Source organism: Musa acuminata, chromosome BXJ1-8, assembly GCF_036884655.1.
Source record: "Musa acuminata AAA Group cultivar baxijiao chromosome BXJ1-8, Cavendish_Baxijiao_AAA, whole genome shotgun sequence".
NCBI classification, from domain to species: Eukaryota; Viridiplantae; Streptophyta; class Magnoliopsida; order Zingiberales; family Musaceae; genus Musa; species Musa acuminata.
Window position 1 is genome coordinate 47,371,146 of NC_088334.1, and position 18,494 is coordinate 47,389,639.

At 47.0% G+C, this 18,494-nt stretch overlaps 3 protein-coding genes across 3 annotated transcripts; 1 reads left to right on the forward strand and 2 right to left on the reverse strand.

Annotated features, from left to right (window-relative positions):
- Positions 1-5,308: 5,308 nt before the first annotated feature.
- Positions 5,309-7,997, reverse strand: LOC103996195 (cholesterol 16,22-dihydroxylase CYP90G4). The gene is made up of 8 exons (XM_009417055.3): positions 7,688-7,997; positions 7,216-7,540; positions 6,932-7,084; positions 6,540-6,791; positions 6,341-6,436; positions 6,136-6,214; positions 5,908-6,014; positions 5,309-5,710 (listed from the first exon to the last, which is right to left on the reverse strand). The coding sequence occupies exons 1-8, from the start codon at positions 7,900-7,902 to the stop codon at positions 5,480-5,482; spliced, it is 1,458 nt and encodes a 485-aa protein (XP_009415330.2). The 5' UTR covers positions 7,903-7,997; the 3' UTR covers positions 5,309-5,479.
- A 1,100-nt stretch (positions 7,998-9,097) lies between these two features.
- LOC135588325 (cytochrome P450 CYP94D108-like) lies at positions 9,098-10,778 on the reverse strand. The gene has a single exon (XM_065080402.1). The coding sequence runs from the start codon at positions 10,698-10,700 to the stop codon at positions 9,213-9,215; it is 1,488 nt and encodes a 495-aa protein (XP_064936474.1). The 5' UTR covers positions 10,701-10,778; the 3' UTR covers positions 9,098-9,212.
- A 4,638-nt stretch (positions 10,779-15,416) lies between these two features.
- On the forward strand, positions 15,417-18,350 carry LOC135588326 (cholesterol 22-hydroxylase CYP90B27-like). Its single transcript, XM_065080403.1, has 8 exons — positions 15,417-15,722; positions 15,813-16,137; positions 16,234-16,386; positions 17,019-17,270; positions 17,354-17,446; positions 17,518-17,596; positions 17,700-17,806; positions 17,932-18,350. The coding sequence occupies exons 1-8, from the start codon at positions 15,514-15,516 to the stop codon at positions 18,166-18,168; spliced, it is 1,455 nt and encodes a 484-aa protein (XP_064936475.1). The 5' UTR covers positions 15,417-15,513; the 3' UTR covers positions 18,169-18,350.
- Positions 18,351-18,494: the final 144 nt, after the last annotated feature.

The following is an 18,494-nucleotide window of genomic DNA, read 5'->3' on the forward strand; positions in this document are numbered from 1 at the left end:
CTGTTGATATTCTTTTCGTTCTCAATGAGGTCCGCCGTGGTGTTTTCGATGTTCTTGTCTCGCTTCTTGAATGTCCATAAACTTTCTTTTGGTGACCTACCGATCTGTTGATCTCCTTTTTTCTCTTTTTTTTTTTTCCCTCCTCTTCTTTTTTTTTTTTTTTTTTCTTTTGGTGATCTACCTAATTGTAGATCCTCCTCTCTGTTTTTTTTATCATTGGGATCCGCTGGGGTTTCTTGCCCACACGTTGGGGGACGTCTTTTCCCAATTTCTTTTCCCGTCGGATGGCTTAGTTTCAACCGAACGAACGATCTGTCATACACGGTTTCACCTCCGAGTTCGACCTCTTGTGCAGATCAGGTTTGCTATTCTTTGGTAATGGGTTCTGTGATTGTATTTCTCGTTATCCAACCACAGTAAAATTAGGCCCAGTTGGTGTGTGATTCCCTTTGTTTCCAACCGTTCATTTATGATTGGCATATCTGATAGTCATTGTTCTCCGTCATATGAGAAAGACAACCTCGATAGTTATCATCTCCGTAAACGTCAATTTGCTTTGGTTAATTATTTATCGCTCATGGTTGCGGTAAGTCTGTCACTCCTGTAAGTTTCAAACAATAGGGTTCTATCATATCATATCATTTCATTATGTCATGTTTTCCATTCCTATCCGGTAAAATATAGATCTGCAGCTGTTGAATCACTTCCTATCGTTTGATTATTTTGTTGAGTTTATTTGGTTCATTACGTTATATGATCACACACTGATTGCAATCAGTTTCTAGTCTATGTTCTCGCTCGATTATCTAAAGAGGATTTTGGCGTGCTGAGTAGCTGATCTCCGTTATTATGTTATTCTAGGAAATGCTTCTAGACATTTTTATCATGGCCAAACACTTGTTGGTCAATGCTGCTTCCTACGAAAATTCAGTGTCTTTTTTTAAGTATTTCATAATTGTTGGTGAACATATATGCCTAGGTTGATGAGTCAGCACAACCTGGTTCACGAGTTGATGTCGAGAGTCTTCGACCGATGAGCTGGTTGTCAAAGTCGATCACGCTCTCGAGTCGGGGCGTTGGAAGTCGTGCGTTGGCGTCTCTTGATCGGGATGGCGATGGTAGCCCGGTGCCCTCCACTTTCCTGCATAGAAGACCCTCGTCGTTTGGTTATCGACGTTGGCCCCTCCGACGATCAAGTCAGTGCTTGGTGGAGGGTGTTTGTATTTTTGGTTCCCCTGGTCAGATGTCGACCAAGGGTTTTTATTAATTACTGCATGAGGGTCGGTAGTACGCAGGTTTGGCATGTCAATCGATCCTCGAGGGGCGCATTGGTAACTTTGTGCGACGATAGCTTCGGGACGCGCGAGATGGCGTCAAGCGACTGTCATAGGCAGGTGTGGCATGCAGTCGATTCTCGAGGGGCATCTTCAGAAACACCTCCATACGGATTCCGACTTCGTGTGAGAAGGGTATGAGTCGATGGTGACGTGGCTGATTACATGACTAAGACCCAAAATATACCTCATCAATAATGTTTCAAAGCACTAAGATCGTTTGGTCCTGAGGTTTTCGGTCATATATTGATTGGGTCACAATGGTACCTTGGTCGGTGCTGTTTTTGGTTGTGGATTTTGATCTTGTTACTATGGTGCATACCATGTTGCTGTATCGTGCTTGTTTCAATCTGCTGCCAAGTTTGTCTTCGCCTTCTGTAAATTTCATGTCAAGACTATTGGATTTGGGTCTGACTGTTTGGTGGCATCTATTTGATCATTTCTTCTATTAAATGATTTGCCTTTTATCAACAATTGAGATTAACTTAATTTGGACTTACATCATGTAGATGCTTGTGGCCTTTTCTATATTTCTTTAAATGTACCATGACTTCGGTTTCTGCTTTCTTTCTCCTGTGATTTGAACCACGGAGATCAACTCTAAGTGTCATTCCATGTCAGTTTGCGTGAAAGTTCGGCCAGTACAATACTGCAATTGCTTGTAAATGATAAGCTAGTGGCCCATCATCTGTCAACATATGTCATATTTGATCACTGCACAGTAGAGAAGAAACAATGTGTTTACTTTTTTCATATCTTGTTTTGGGCTAATGTGTCTTTGCATGAATCGGCCATGCTAGTTAGTTAGCAAAAGTCAACTAAAAATGTGTTAACTAACTAATTTAGTTAGCAAAAGTCAACTAAAAATGATTTGAATCATCGAATCGAATTTACATTTCTCAAATATGGAACCATTGGCAAGGCGCCTTCTAAATGAAATTTGTGCATGTTAATTGATGTAAATAAAGATAAAACATTAAATTTATTTATGGTTCAAAGTAAATACTCGGTTCTAAGGAATTACAAAGTTCACACATATCATATCGTATTGATACGAAAGCAAAAAATATACAAATAAAGTCAGATTCCATATTATATTTTTCATTTACACGTGGATTTTATTAAAGATAGATTCCACATAAAAAAAGTTATTAAATAATGAATTTCCGGGGGAAAAGCCTCTCACGTACCTAACCAATTCGTTTTTTTAGAGTTGGCACTCCATTTGTCATTTGTTAATGTTAAATTGATCTTCAAATGTAACTAGAAAACTAAGTTCCCAAGAAAAAATATTCATGTACATGTGCATTTGTTTTAGGTAGATTCATGTACAAAGCAAATATGCATATCATTCGTGAATAGTAGTTTAGTCGGTCATTTTCTAGCAAGTAAATTAAGATAAAACAAAAAACAAAAATTACTGGTTCAGATTGTATAACCCCAAGCAAATCTCAGCAATCGTATATCGGACTAGTGCCACACACAGATATAAAATAGATTTTGAAAAACGATAAAAAAAAAAAACAAGACAAAACAAAACTGATGCGTGCAGCATGAACAAATGGCATTACCTACAAACAATGTGTAACAAACGCTCGTGTTTAATTTCATATCCAAAGAAAAACCTATGACCCACAGACCAACATAAAGAATGTTAAATAGAACAAATATATTGAGAAATTCAGTAGCAAATGTATACAGAATAATTCTGAAAAGAACATAATAAAACTCAAATGGCATTGCTCCTTGACCATCGCTTCAAGAACGTAATTACCCTAATCAGCAAAACTGGTACGGCAAATTGGAACCATCAATTGAAAACATACAAGTCCACGCATGCGAAAATGACGACCGAAACAATCAACCTTTAATCTAATTTGTGAGAGCTGACAAACTACACCTCAGTGATATGATATGGTGGAGAAAACTGGACCGCTGGATTATTATGGATAGATCGAGTTCTATATACATCTACACTCGAGATGAAGCGATAGGGAGAATCAGAACACCCGGGAAGTAAATCGACTATCTCGCCCCTCCCCACAAGCACACAAAGAATGAATGGACTGCCATGCGAACGCACTCAACATATATAGCAAAAGTATTATTTGTCTCAAGATCCTCCAGTTTAGTTCCCGTGTCGCAACAAATACCCCGTTCCGTATCTTACTAATTTCCCCCAACGAAGAACTTGACCTAAGCTATCCATTGACGACCATGTACTTCTCATGTTGTCACTACTCTTCATGTTCTTGGACCAAGATCACCAATCCAAATTCCACGGATTTAGGGCAACACGAATGAGACAGAAATACTATCTCATTCGTGACTGTTTGGCGCCTTGGATAGAACCTTTGCACCGAAACCTAGCGTAGCAACCCATAAAAAAGATCTACCAGAGATAATTAGTACAAGGCAAGAAATGCTGATCCACTTGCGAATCCACCAAGAAATGAGAGTCCCCGACTCACTGCACTGAATTCGTGAAAAGAAGCAGAACTAACGAATTTCCGCTTGGATAGTGGAAAGTGAACTACAAGAATCCCATCACGAAGGTGCAAACTGCTATAACAGATCGGTCCATGAGTTGAGACCAAGCCACCCAAGAGAAAAATAATAAAGAGACGAATCCACCAACAAATCGGCAAAAACTCACCGTGATTCTCACCGAAAAGAGAGGAAAAGGAAAATCAGATCCGGAAATCGGAGTAACAACAATACAATGTTATAAAGATCCAAAAAATGAACGGGAAAAAGAGCCAAGAAAGGGAAAACCTAATCAAGTAGCCAGGAACATCTTGGAATTGAAATCTACCTCAGAGAAGTCCGCCGAAATCAGATCGACGAGGAAAAAAAAGCCTTTCCATGGCAAAACCAAAGAACGACAAACCCCGCGAGCCCCGCCCGAAGAGAGAGAGAGAGAGAGACGAAACGGCCGTGAGTTCGGTACTTACTTTGGGGGTGAAGACCAACGGCTGGATGAAGCGGTGCCACTCGAACGGACGTGATGCTTCCACGCGTGGTTATCCGATTGGTTAGACTAGCGGAGGCGGTTACTAGTTGCGTTGGGCTCATGGGCGCGCCGCACCGACTTCCTGCGACTAATTCTTCTCGTACCGGCCTGGCTAGCAGTTACAAGGTTACGCGCGTTCGGATCGGAGATGCCAGGAAGCATCGGTGCTCAATGGTCTCTCGATGAAGCTAACATTTTTGGAGATTCATTTGTTTTATTTTAGGTGATCAAAATAAATTACTATGCACATTTGGTTTTCTCTGTCTTGAAGCCTAAAAACATTGTCGCCGTCAAAGACTACGAATAAACAAAATGACTTGGAGCGCCAACAACGATTATAGTGATATAATTTCTATTTAAAAAACAAAAAAAAACGACATTTAGTGACATGGGGACGAACCGGATGCAGTGCCCCGCCCTTTTCGGGTCCAAATCCATCGTGTATTGGGCTTGATTTGATTGGGCCTCACCAACTGGATCATAACCAGATTAGTCCTTTCGGCGTTCTGACACCTGAAGTGCTTTCCCATACCCGGCGCTTCTCCCTGTCATAGAGAATCCTGTCAGCCATCGCGAGTGCCTTGCAAACTACTTGGTCTCTTCCGCATTTGTTCTCGAGTTTCATCTTTTAGATTTATTTGTTGGAAATCTCGTCTCTCCTTCGATGACAAGCATGTCACATTGGTTGGGTTCTAAACTTTTCGATGGATTTCTCGTTAGTGAATTACATTTCTTCCTCCGTATATGTTCGCCAGAAGGCGGGGGATAGGCGAATGATGGACCCCATAGATAGGCTTCTTGTGAGCATGCAAAACCAAGGGAGTTAATCGTGCCCTTGCGGCTGTGAGTGTTCGTCCAAGGAGGAAGAAGCTTTGTTAGTATCTCATATTCCTGTCATTGATTCTGAGTTCCGTTCATGGCGAGGCCACGTATGGAAGCTGCGACTACGTGCGAATCAAGAGAAGTGGAAGCCGGGGAAATTGGTCATTCATTGCAAAGACAACCATGCATCCTACTACGGTGGAAAGCAAGAACAAGATATTTATGAGAACAAAACAGGAAAAACGAAAGGTTGCATGTTCCAAGGAACCCAGAGCCACCCATCTTGGATCATTCCACTTGTGGTCCGAAGTCAAACGATGAATGAGACCTTGCGGGCCTTGATAGGAAGGCCTTTGGCGAATTCAGGAAAGGCGTAGGCAAGAGGCTCATCGGGCTCCGCTATCTCCCAGTCGTAATTGAGGACGAGGTGATGAAGGAAGACAGCGATCTCCATCTTGGCGAGCTCCAACCCTGCGCAGTTGCGCAGGCCTTGCCCAAATGGCATGTAATTGTCGATCCTCGCAGTGCTACTGGAGATTGTCTGAAATCTCAACAACAACCGAGTTAGATCTCATTTTTGGCTACCGTAAACGTTCCTTTATGGATACAGCTAGTTAGTGCGAAGTTGAAAGGCAGCAGCATACAAGCTCATGTTTCATTTCAATTTCCAAGGAAACAGAGTGATGTTCTTGGGAAAGAGAAAGGGATTGCTTGTGTAGAAAGAATCTGGAAACGGACCTGCCACCTCCAAGGATCAAACTTCTGGGGGTTCTCGTAGACGTCAGGATCCAAATGTGCAGCGGCAAATATGGGAATGATGCTCCATCCACGAGGGATGTCATACCCTGAAGAGTCCAGCAAGTTGAGACTTTGGCGGAAGCAAGTGTCATGCACCAAGCGAATCTACTTCTCCGATCAACCTACTTCTACAGACGAGATAGGAAAAGCTACTTAGCTAATTTCTACCTTTGAACTGGACGTTAGTGTTGGCCTTCCTGTGAACGAATTTGATGATGTTGCCAAGCCGCAGCGTCTCGCTTATGACCTTCAACGAGTTATGTGATGGCATCAGAAGACGGTAGACGTGTACAAGCGACAGCAGGAGAAGACATCTATCTATCTATCTATCTATCAATCTATCAAGAAATGGATGCATGGCTGAGGAACTCACGCATTGGGTAAACTCCATGTGCTTGTAATCCTCCCAGGTCAGGGCCGGAGGTCCTCCCCTTTGTTTCTTGGCTCTAACTATCTCAAGGTGCTCTTCCTGAAACAACGGTTCGCTTCCACATTGAGAACTAACACTAGCAGTGGTGTACTATCTACTAACAAGAAGGCCAGCCGGCTACTCGAGACAAGATAAGGCATACCCTGAGCTGCTCGACTGCTTTTGGACAGTCATGGAGGAAATAGAGAACCAACGTGATGGCCGTGGAAGAGGTCTCGTGGCCGCCAAAGAGCAATCCCAGCAAGAGGTCACCGAATTGCTCGGCATCAAGGTTCGATTGCTCCAGAATGAACCCGAGAAGATCCGCTTCACCGATACTGTCTGTTCCCTCTTTCTTCTTATGAAGCCTTTCTTCCATCAATCTCTCGATCACCTTCAAGATTGTGGCTCGCGACTACATCGCACCAAAGAGAAAACGTATTGTTCAAACCCCACGGAGACTGGAGGACTAGTGGCTCTCCATCTCCATATTTCTAGAGTAAAGACGTGAAGCAGATCTGGGTAACAGAGGAACAGAGAGTGGGTATGTGTGACCTTAACAGCCTTTCTGTAAGCCGTTCCGGGGATGTTGAGAGGAAGTGCGATCACCCCCTTCATGAATGACATGTACAGCTTCCGAAGCCGCTCCGTCTCCTCCTCACCGGGGTTCATGCTCAGTATGTTCTTCACCATAAGGTTGAAGGTAATCTGTATGAATGGCCGCCGCACCAGCAATGAATCACGATCAAAATCGAAAAAGGAATCAGAACAAAAACACATGCACGACGGAAGCGACGGATGGAAATGGTCCAACCACAGGAGTAGTTTTTCGTGTTAACCTTGCAAGCCTCCTCTTTGGCCGGGAAAGGCGTGTTCTCGGGCCAGGACTCGAGGTTCTGCATGACGTACAGCTCGGAGTCGACGAGGAAGTTGGCTCGGAGCCTCGCGATGCCCATGAAGTTGACGGCGAGCGACTTCATGTAGCGGTGCATCTCCCCCGTGAGCACAAGCATCGACGTCTTGCCGAGGATATCCGCCACGCTCTTGGGGAAGCTTGGCACGAACAGCCTGTCGTCATTCATCAGCACGAACCGGTTGAGCTCGGCGTCGGCCGACACGATGGTGGGCGCGCCGAACAGGTTGGACTTGTATATCCTCCCATATCTGGGGATCACACCAGAAAAAAAGAAGCAGAAGCGATGGATCAAATAGGAGTGAGGGCATTAATCAATTACTTTGCACGATCCAACTCGTGGTGATGGTATATCAGGAGAGTAGTACACCGTTGGCTAGATACTACTCGATGATTACTTGTTGATGCGATCTTCCATGTACTCCCCCAGGGAGTTGCAAGGATGTTGCCTCCGAAAAGCGATGGTCTCGCCAAGAAGAGGCCATCCCATGCTCCCAGGTGGGAGGTTGAGGCCCTTGGTCTTCCGGCTCTCGCTGTTCCTTAGGCCAAGGGCGGCGGCCAGGAGGACTAGGAGGGTGGGGAACAGGAAGAAGAGAATGATCACAGGAGCCATGGCTTCTTCTCTCCCTGGCTCTCACTAGTGCTACCCTCCCTATCTGGTCCCTTTGGCAGCGCAGACGGATGTAATGCTGGTGTTATAATCAGCCAAGCGGCGCGGTACTGATCAAGCGGCGGAGTAAAAAACGAAGAAGAAAATGTAGAACGAATACTGCAGTGTTGAGTGTGCCGAGCTGAACTCTCCCCCCACGTGAAACTGTTCCTCTGACACGCAAACCTACTCGCTGCTGCTTTTTGGAGGATGGTAGAGTCGACGGACGCGATTTGCCCGACCGCTCGGATCTGCAGATATCTGATGGAGCGCTAACCCCACTCAGATCCACAGGAAGCGACGCTGCATCAGATCTGGAAAATTTTAAGGTGTCAACATTGGAGTAATTCTGAGTCCCACCATTTCTTCTCTTCGCTGCTGAAGAATTATTTTCTATATATAATAGTAAAACTACATATTAGCAGTGTAAATTTAATGAGCATCACGTGCTGAGTAATTTAAGTCACATGCCGACGACGCTGAGATAATCATCAAATATTAAATAGAAGAAGATATATCAAATGGAGATGGACATGTTGTGTGTCTAAGAGGATATGATTTCCTAGATCACAACGTTAGGAAAAGTTTCATCGATAAGTGTGTCCCTTTAATCTAATCCTCGGAGCGCAAAGCAAGACGCGGTGTCAATTCACTTTTGGATTTTAACTCTTAAAAGAGAAAACAAGAAATTAGTTTATTATATATACATATATATATAAGGAAAAAATCATGACTTCGTGGACATATATAACCTTTTTTATCCGAACTAAGTATTAAATGTAGACTTTTATGCCTGTGAAAAATAATGTTGAGATTCTTTTTTAATATGAACTGATCTTAACTTTTTAACTTGCTGGAAATTTGTGGCGATTAGTTGCACCATTTAGCATATAACCAAGCGAACACCCTTTCGATTCACAGAATCTGCAAAGGCAGTGCAGTTTTGTTTGAATTTGAGCAGACGATTGATCCCACGACAATTCATTTTTTGCAGTAGTTCTGAACTTTAAAGTTTTTTTTGTAGTCCCGTAATTGCATAATCGCGTTTCTCTCTAATTAGTTTAGAACAGTAACAAAGCGCGACTGCATGTTTGCAATCGATGATGTTCCCTGCCGCCGGCTCGCTTGCCCTGCGGCTGCTGCACCAGAAAACCACGTCTTTCGCAGCTGCATAGCTCAACTCCGATTGATATGAACATTGCATTACAAAAGATAGAAAGATGGTGGGAGAAACTGGTCGAGCTCATCCCTCCACGAACTAACCACACCCCAACTCAACCGTTCCTCTCCCTCACCCGCACCGGCAGTCCCCCCTTCAACCTCAAGATCATGATGTATTCCAGCTGCCTCTCTCTCTCCTTATCTACCACCTCGATCTCGAACTTCTCCATCACGCTCGCCGCCACCGCCTTCATCTGGATGTAGGCCATGTCCTTCCCCAAGCACATCCTCGGCCCCGCGTGGAACACCGGGAACCGAAACGGATTCATCGGTCGGAACTCCACGTCCTTGTGTAGCCACCGCTCCGGCCTGAACTCCCCCCAGTCTGCTCCCCATATCGCCTCCATCCGCCCCATCGCGTACGAGCTGTACATCACCGTCCTCCCCTTGGCCACCCGCGTGCCGTCTGGCCATTCGTCGTCCGCCGCGCACTCCCGCACCTGCAAGGGCACCGGCGGGTACAGCCGCAGAGTTTCCGACAGCGCCGCCTGCAGATAGTCCATCTCCCTCAGTTCATCTAGCGTGAACGCTCCCCCCTCCTCTGGGTTCGGGCGCCCCGAGCGGACCCGTCGGATCTCGCCCATGATCCGCTCCTGCACCGCCGGTCGGGTCGAGATGAGCCAGAAGAACCAGGTCAGCGTCGCCGACGTGGTGTCGCGCCCGGCCAAGACGAAGCTGATGACGATGTCTCGGAGGAACTCGTCCGAGTAGTCCGCCTCCGCGATGAACCGGGACAGGAGGTCGTCGCCCAGAGCCGCCGCGCCGGCCTCCTTCCTCGATCGGACCACCCGCATGGCGAACCGATGGACGGCGGCGATGTTCTTCTTGAGGATCCCCTCCGAGCCGATGCCGAGGAGTCGCTTCAGCTTCCAGGACAAGAAGAACGGGTGTCTGTATCGCTCCACCACGAGGTTGATGGCGTCCTCGAAGGCGTGGGCGAATTCGCGGACTTCGTCATCTTCGTCACCGATGAGGCTGGCGGGGTCCACGTCGAAGGCTACCTTGCAGACGTTGTCGAAGGCGAGGCGGTCAAGGAGCTCCTGGAGGTCGAGTACCTCGCGAGCGGCGGCGGCGCGGGAGAGTCGACGGAGGAGGCGGCCGGCGACGGCGAGGCGGACATTGCTGAGGATGAAGGTGCGGATGGTCTTGGTGTTGAACTCGAGGCTGGCGGTCTTCCGTTGAATGCGCCAGTGGTCGCCGTCGGAGTTGAAGATGCCGCGGCCGAGGAAGTCGGCGAGTATGGTGGTGGAGCGTAGACCCTTGGGATAATTGTCGAAGCGGGTCTTGAGGATGTGCTCGACGTTGGAAGGATTGGCGGTGACGATGCCCATGAATGTGGTGACGGTGTGGATGGGGGTGGCGGCCAGGAGCTCCGTGGTCCAGTCCAGGATCCGGTGGCTGTTCCTGAGAAGCTCCGAGAGGGAGGTGCCGGACCCGGACTTGGGTTTCGCCTTGGACTGCTTGGAGGGACAATAGATGCAGTAAAGCATCACAGGAAAGGCGAGAAGAGGGAGGAGGACGGCGAAGAAGAAGAGGTTCATTCTTGGCTACTGCTGGTGCGTGTGTGCGCCGATGCCTGACTGTTTCTTGGACGCCGGAGACAACTTTAAGCCCATATGATCCCGTCCCTGTCGGCACATACTGATCCCCGTCGTACAACCAGGTAAAACTATATTCAAGGTGTTTAAATTATATTTAAATTAAATTATTTAAATTGAAAATATTTAAACTGATCTAAACTACGAATCAAAATATTTAAATTAAAATTATATTTAAATTAAAATTATTTTAATAAATTTATCAGGTCCATATAAGTCAATCATAATCATTCTTCAGTGAAACTAAATGAAATGTTACACTATCCTCTCTCTCTTCATATAATGCCCGAAATACTTTGCAAATAGAGCAAATTAGATCAGCTTCGATCAATCGACGTGTGACACCCAAATGAAGTGTTACAGCACCAACCAAGAAAGACAGAAATCGAAGACCACGAATCGACCGATCTGTTATTACTGTCTGACGTGACTAACTAAATTGAACCCCTTCACAAGTGTGACACCCAAACGTTATGGTTTCATGACACGTCACAGTCGTATCAATATTAAAAGCATTCTCTGAGGAGTTAATCGAGCAATCTTTTCCGGCGACCGAACCACAGAGTAGATCGGAGAGACGACGGCTTCCACTGATTTTTGGGTGAGATAGCAGATTATGTCGACTCATCCCTGTTATGTGGGCGTGCTTGCTAATCGAGAGGACGGTACAAATATTCGGACATTATGACTCTTTTAGTCAGTCATTAGGACTACGTGGTCACAACATAAGATGCGAAGCTCAATGCCCAATTGCCGTCCAGTAGAAATCACTCGTTAACTTTCAGTGGATATGGCTTTGCACCGACGGCTTCTGGTCGCATGGAAACGTGATCCGATGAAGCGAAGCCCTTTCTTTAGTTACTCGGGATCTTAATCTTAGATGCTTGATGTTATGCACGGGTTAGATTAGTCCAAAGGGCAGTGTGTAGCAGAATCTGAGCAGGGCAATCTTTAGAGGCCCAGTGTTGTGTTCAGAGCCCAAAACGAAATGAGGCCCGGTCGAGCAATCCTTTAAAGCAGGGCATAACTTTTAATTTTTATTTTTTGGGTCACTGTGATAATGTGGGCGTCTGATGTAAATTAAATTACAAAGAGAGCAGCAATAGAGGCATGTATAATAGATGTGACGTTCTGGTGGCTCAAGGTATCGCGTGATGCGACATTACAATGCAAGCACTCAAGAAAGGGCAAGCCATTTTTATCTTATCGTAAGTGCGAACATCAGCACAGCGGAGAGATGACAACAAGCCTGCTTTCTTATAGTACATGATAACCCAGTCCTAGTCGACGTGAGATTTTGCATGGTGATGATATAAAAAGGGATGGATATCCAGCACACGAAAACCAAAATATTGTAGGACGTGCGGTTAGAACCACATTGGCTTTGTGCATCGACAGATCATCAGGACTCATAAACATGGTGGGTTAAAGGACGTCGATGGACCCGCCCGCTGGCTGTCCCAATAATACACAAGAGGCCACGAGAGACAGAGAGAGAGAGAGAGGGTAGGACGTCCAGTTAGAAGGAAAAAACAAGCAGTAGGACTCAGAAATAAAGATGGGAGGATGTGAATGCAGTTAAAACCACATTGGTTTTGTGCATCAACCAGTCAAGGATTCAGAAAGATGGTGGACTAAAGGACATCGATGGACCCGTCCGCTGCCTGTCTCAATAATACACAAGAGGCCACGAGAGAGAGAGAGAGGGGGGGTAGGTACCATGAATGGTCGGGATGCAAGATGGCCAAGGTGAGAGACCACGAGGATTCCATTCCTCGGAACAAATCCATGGGTATCAACCAGCGTCGCAATCCTCTCTCAGCGTCAAGCGGGCCATGCGAGAGGATTCCATTGTCTCCATCTTCATGCGTCGACTGATGCATGGAGTTAAATATATCGGCACCCACATTCGAAATTGAGTTCAGTTCAGGTCATTCGTTTGGCACTGTAGAAACAGTCCAATAATAGGAGGCAATAAGATCTAACTACATACATGATAATTAAGCAAATACAAGGTCAACCAAGACATACCATGTGTTCATCATCGATGATCCCATAAAGGTGATGTCATTGTGTGTATATGTATGTGCATGCGGTCCATCCATCCATCCACCCACGAGTCGGAAGTAGGTAGAGTAGGCTTTGGAAACCGTGCCACCAGGTTTGGAATTCGATGAATGAATAGTCTTGGTACATAAAACGTGGACGATCGTGGACGTTCATCCTACCTACCCGCGCTTCCTGCACGGTCGAGATTTGGTGATGGCAACCGACAAAAAACACTTAATGGGACAACCTTCCCCCTCCCCTACCAACCACCGGCCACTCCCATCGAGACAGAAGGATTCCAGTCCACGTGGCCGGTTGTACCTGATAGCTGCTCGCCGTCGACGAACATATCGGGGCCATCACATTAAGATAGCATATTCCGGAGCTAAGTCTATGGGTCCGACACATTTGTGACTACTCGCTGTTGCATTGTCGTGCGTATTATCTACCGCGAATGCGCAGATCCAAAGCAAATAATGACAGTAATAAAAAGGTTACCGATTAAATAAAATGCACCGACGGAAGACAGAATCTTCTTGTCTTGGAGCACGCACATCATCTGCTGCCACGTTCTCGGTTCACGATGCAATGGCTCGCTAATCGGGTCACACGTGACTCCCAGACGTGCTTCGCGTTTCGCACGGTGCCGCCTCCCCAACACGGAAGGAGGACGAGATACCTGGTATCAAGTCCTCCTTGGAGGACACATGGAACACCATGTGACGAGCTGGGCCATCGCTGGGGCACGCAGCAGGCACGGACCCACCTCACGCGCACGTACGTAAGTTTCCATGTGCAAGCCTGCAACATCGGTTTCCGCGCACCCGCGCACACACTGCAACGACCTGATGCTGCCGAAAATAAAAAAGCGACGGATGGATCACATGGTTTCGGCAAGGCAGCTCATTGATTGCCATGTCAATTCTTAAATGTGGGCCGACAAGCAGGCCACCGTCCATGTGGCTGGGCTGCTGCTGTGCAAACACAAACACAAAGGATACGAGAATGGATCCTTCCTGTTTACTTCATGTGTACGCGCGTAAACCAATCTGACCTTTGCTCTCGTTCCTCGTGAGGTTACTCGCTCGCCTATGAACGATCAAAACTATTAGTAAATTTATATTTATTAGATAGAAAACATGAGATGGGTCGACATTTTCGTTGGAGATTCAACACCAAGTCCTTCGCTTACCCTTGAATCGATGTGATTTCTCGCCAGTATATGGGTTTTGTTCGACTGGAGTGGCCATCGGCATCTCCATATGGGCCAACACGCTGCGGCCCAGAACGAATGACCAGCATTGAGATCCGAGCATGCATACTCTTTCGTGATCTGTTCTACTCCCCCGGGATGGTGCCGATGCTAAACTCATGCTCTTTCTTCGATGGATACGGTTTGTGTTGCAATTATGTGTTGTTAATTGGCATAAGCATGTATGTCCAAATGGTAATCCGTCGTTGCATCATTGCGCCTAAATTATCCTTCTGAAGGGCTCGCCAAATCCCGTCCGATCGATCGTTCATAATTTTGTTTACGGTATACAATTCACGGAGCTAAAAACAGAGTTGAGAAAATTTCGTTTGTCCTGGCGACAACTTTGTATTTGTCACGTGTGAGCCACCGATTTTTATCAGGTCACTCCTAAGCGTCGGAAAAAGAAAATGTTTTAATCAGCTTCGACCTCCAACCTGAATATTTTAGATCGCAAAAATGTCCGACTACAGTAATTAATTGGGTTCGTTTTTGGTAACTGACTACTTGTTCTCTTTTTGGGCAAGTAATAATAATTGTTACGGTAAGTAACTTTTTCAGCCGTGACCTCGGGGTCGACGCGGCTGGTTTAGGGCTCCAAATGGTTGGGATCAGACGTGGCTCCCCTTGGGATGTTGTGGTGGCTGCCGCGGGGGATCCGGCCGGAAAGTTCGGCGACGCCAAGCGGATTCAGCGGCGGTCGAGTACCTGCACACAGGTTGGGTCGGTTGCTCGGCCCGACCCCTCCGACGATCAAGTCAGTGAAGCGGAGAGGAGTTTTTTAGTGAGATTGTCCCCCCCCCTCCTGTTGGGAGCCAGGGGGTATTTATAAGTAGGTTTGATGTTACCTGATGTGCCATCCTGCCGAGGCAGGGTCTTACCTCTGATGGCGTCTGTCGTCGTGATCGTTGCGTGGAAGGCCGAGTTGCCGCAGGGTATGGGAGGTGTCAGTCAGCGCCTTCCCCTGCCTCGGCCGGCCATGAGGGGTCAGCCGAGGAGGTTGTTTGGGTATGGTGGGTGTGGGTGCGCGTCGTGTCGTTGTTAATGATCGTTCTGGAGCAGTGTGCCGCGTAGGGTGTCCGACGTGGGGGTGCATTACGTCAAATCTGGGGTGCTATGTCAAATCAGTTTTTTACCCCTATCAATAATAATAATAATAATATAGTATTAAGAGTAAAAACAAGCGAATATGATCATCTGCACACTGTAGAAGGCGTAACATGAAATAGGATAATCCGCGCGTTGTTCACGCGGTAAAAAATAATAAATAATAAATAAATAAAGTTGGTCCGAGCGGAAATGTGTTCTCATCACCTTTTACGTGGTATAAAAAAAACAGAGGAGGTTATATCCTGCATCGACCGAGGCGGCCGTCTGCGGCATAGAGGAGGGGAGAAGGGAGAGAGAGAGAGAGAGAGAGAGAGAGAGAGAGAGAGAGAGAAGAGGGAAGAGAGAATGGCACTCGAGCTCCTCCTCCTGATCTCCACGGCCGTAATAGCCGTCATAATCTTCTTCGCCTTTAGGAGCAACGGGAATGGAGACGGCAAGGCGTATACACTGCCACCGGGCAAGATGGGTCTGCCTCTCATCGGCCAGACCATTGCTTTCATGCAGCCTCATTCCTCCGCCTCCTTGGGAGACTTCATGGACCGAAGCGTGGCCAAGTTTGTTACGTGATTCTACCGATTCGATACAAGCCATGGCCACCATACTCGGTTATTTATGGATTGCCACTTTGGTATTCTTGGTTGCAGGTACGGGAAGATCTTTAGGATGAACTTGCTGGGGAAGCCGACGATCGTGTCGACCGACCCGGACTTCAATCGGCTCATCCTGCAGAGCGAGGGACGGCTGTTCGAGAACAGCTGCCCCACCAGCATTGCCGAGATCATGGGAAGGTGGTCGATGCTGGCGCTGGTGGGGGACATCCACCGGGAGTTGAGATCCATCGCCGTCAACTTCATGAGCAACGTGAAGCTCCGGACATACTTCCTGGGAGACATCGAGCGTCAGGCCGTGAAGATTCTCGACTCGTGGACGGAGAACGCCACCTTCTCCGCCCAAGAGGCGGCGAAGAAGGTTTGGATCCAGATTTAATTTGTTTAGACAGAGTCGAGCGGGTTTTCGTTTTGGTTCTGGCTGCATTTGACACCGATGCGGGGGCGGCGCCTGCAGTTTGCCTTCGGCCTGATGGTGAAGCATCTGATGAGCATGGACGAGAGCATGCCGGAGACGGAGCAGCTGAGGAGAGAGTATCACACCTTCATGAAGGGAATGGCATCCATCCCTCTCAACTTACCGGGCACCGCCTACAGAAAAGCCTTGCAGGTCTGCTTACATTTTATTTCTTCGTTTCGCCTCTATGTACATTTTCTACTGGCCTTCCAAGGTTGCCTCTCTCGTCTTGGTGTTTATAGAACCAGACAGTACGGCCGTCCCTATACATGGAGTAGTCGCGGGAGGTTTTTATAGTAGGAAAGAAAAGGGAGGTCGAGCAAGCAAATGCCTGAAGGAGGCATCTTTGGTAAAGCATGCCTCTCTTTGGTGGTCGAGTCATTAGCTATATGGCTCTCAAACTATGCTTTGGCCATCTGTAGGTCCCCGTTTTGCATTCGTGTAGGAGTGAAAACCGGAAAGCTCATGTGTTAGCTTCTGTTGGTGGAACCGTTCTACCGTTCTCTTCCCGCAGCTCATCCCACTCTCCCTTGTTAGGTTCTTTTGATATCAATGACTGGTTTCTTTCTTTCAAAAACAAAAGGTGGCCTTGTCCGAAGCAAGAGAAATTTCATCTCATTTAACAGAGGCTTTTCATATTACAAGCACATTTCTTCTTTCTAAATGTAAAACACAAGCGAGCTGTACATTTGGTCCCTCGATGTCCTCAGCATCCATCGATGCAGGGCTTGTGCTTGTGTGTGGTTTCTGAATCGTGGTTTGACCCTCTCTTTTCTTCTCGATAGTCAAGGGCCATTATCCTCACGATCATGGGGCAGAAGCTGGACGAAAGGATCACTAAGATCCGCGAGAAATGTGAGGGGCTTGAAGAGGATGACCTCCTGGCATCGGTGTCGACGCATCCAACTCTCACCAGAGAACAGATCCTTGACCTGATACTCAGCATGCTCTTCGCCGGCCACGAAACATCCTCCGGTGCCATCTCTCTTGCCATCTATTTCCTGCAGGCCTGTCCTAAAGCGGTTCGACAACTGCGGGTGAGCCCAGCGAGACTCTTCTTCTATAATAGCGTATATGTTTCATCTGTTTTCTGCTCCAGTAACAACGACAAGCTTCTCAGGAGGAGCACGCTGAGATCGCGAGGCTGAAGAAGGAACGAGGGGAGACCGCACTGACCTGGGATGACTACAAGAAGATGGAGTTCACGCATGCTGTAAGTTCTCTTTTGTGCCACTACTCCAAGCCGGTAACAAAGTAACAAAGGGAAAAACACGTCTCCCTCAGGTCATCAATGAGACGCTAAGGCTAGGCAACATCGTCCACTTCCTGCACCGGAAAGCCATCAAAGATGTCCAGTACAAAGGTAAGATGCAAATAATTACTGTTATTGCTATCACAGTAAATGAGACCAAGTTGCGCAAGAGAAGCTCATCAAAGATGTCACTTTTCACTTGGCAACGATGCAGGTTACGATATTCCATGTGGGTGGGAAGTGGTTCCTATAATCTCAGCAGCACATCTGGATCCGTCGATCTACGATGAACCACAGTGTTACAACCCATGGAGATGGAAGGTCAGCAATTCGATAGATGTATATGCGTATGCACACACAGCAGGAACATAGTTTGTCGTGGCAATGCACCAGATAGCTTGATTTCCAACCAGCGTTCAGGGCTTGTGTATTTATCTCGAATGCAGGCTATCCTTGCGACCGTGACGAAGAACAGCAACGTGATGTCGTTCAGCGGCGGCCCGCGACTCTGCCCTGGAGCAGAGCTTGCAAAGCTAGAGATGGCCGTCTTCCTCCACCACCTTGTCCTCAAGTACGACTGGGAGCTGGCCGAGCGTGACTTCCCCGTCTCCTTTCCTTTCCTCGGCTTCCCCAAGGGCTTGCCCATTAAGGTTAGGCGCTTCGGTGGTAACCAAGTGGCTTAAGATCATTATGGAGACAGATGCGGATCATAGCATTTGTGAATCGATAACGTTTCCGATTGCTGCGCTGGTAATCGGAAGCATGCGTATCTTAATGGTTCTGCTGTGACAAGCCAAAGACTTGCTCCACCGGAAATCTACAATGTATCCTTTACTTATGAGCATCTCTATGTTTCTTCGGACCAGCTTCTTGTTGATTTTTGTTTGTGGCATCAAAAACGGGATCGACCACTAAAACACAATCTCCGGAAGGGTTCGCACGTCAGGCTTTGATAAAATATTAATGAGATCAAAGGGTTCGCATTGCAGGTCAGGCTTGCTCCTCATGT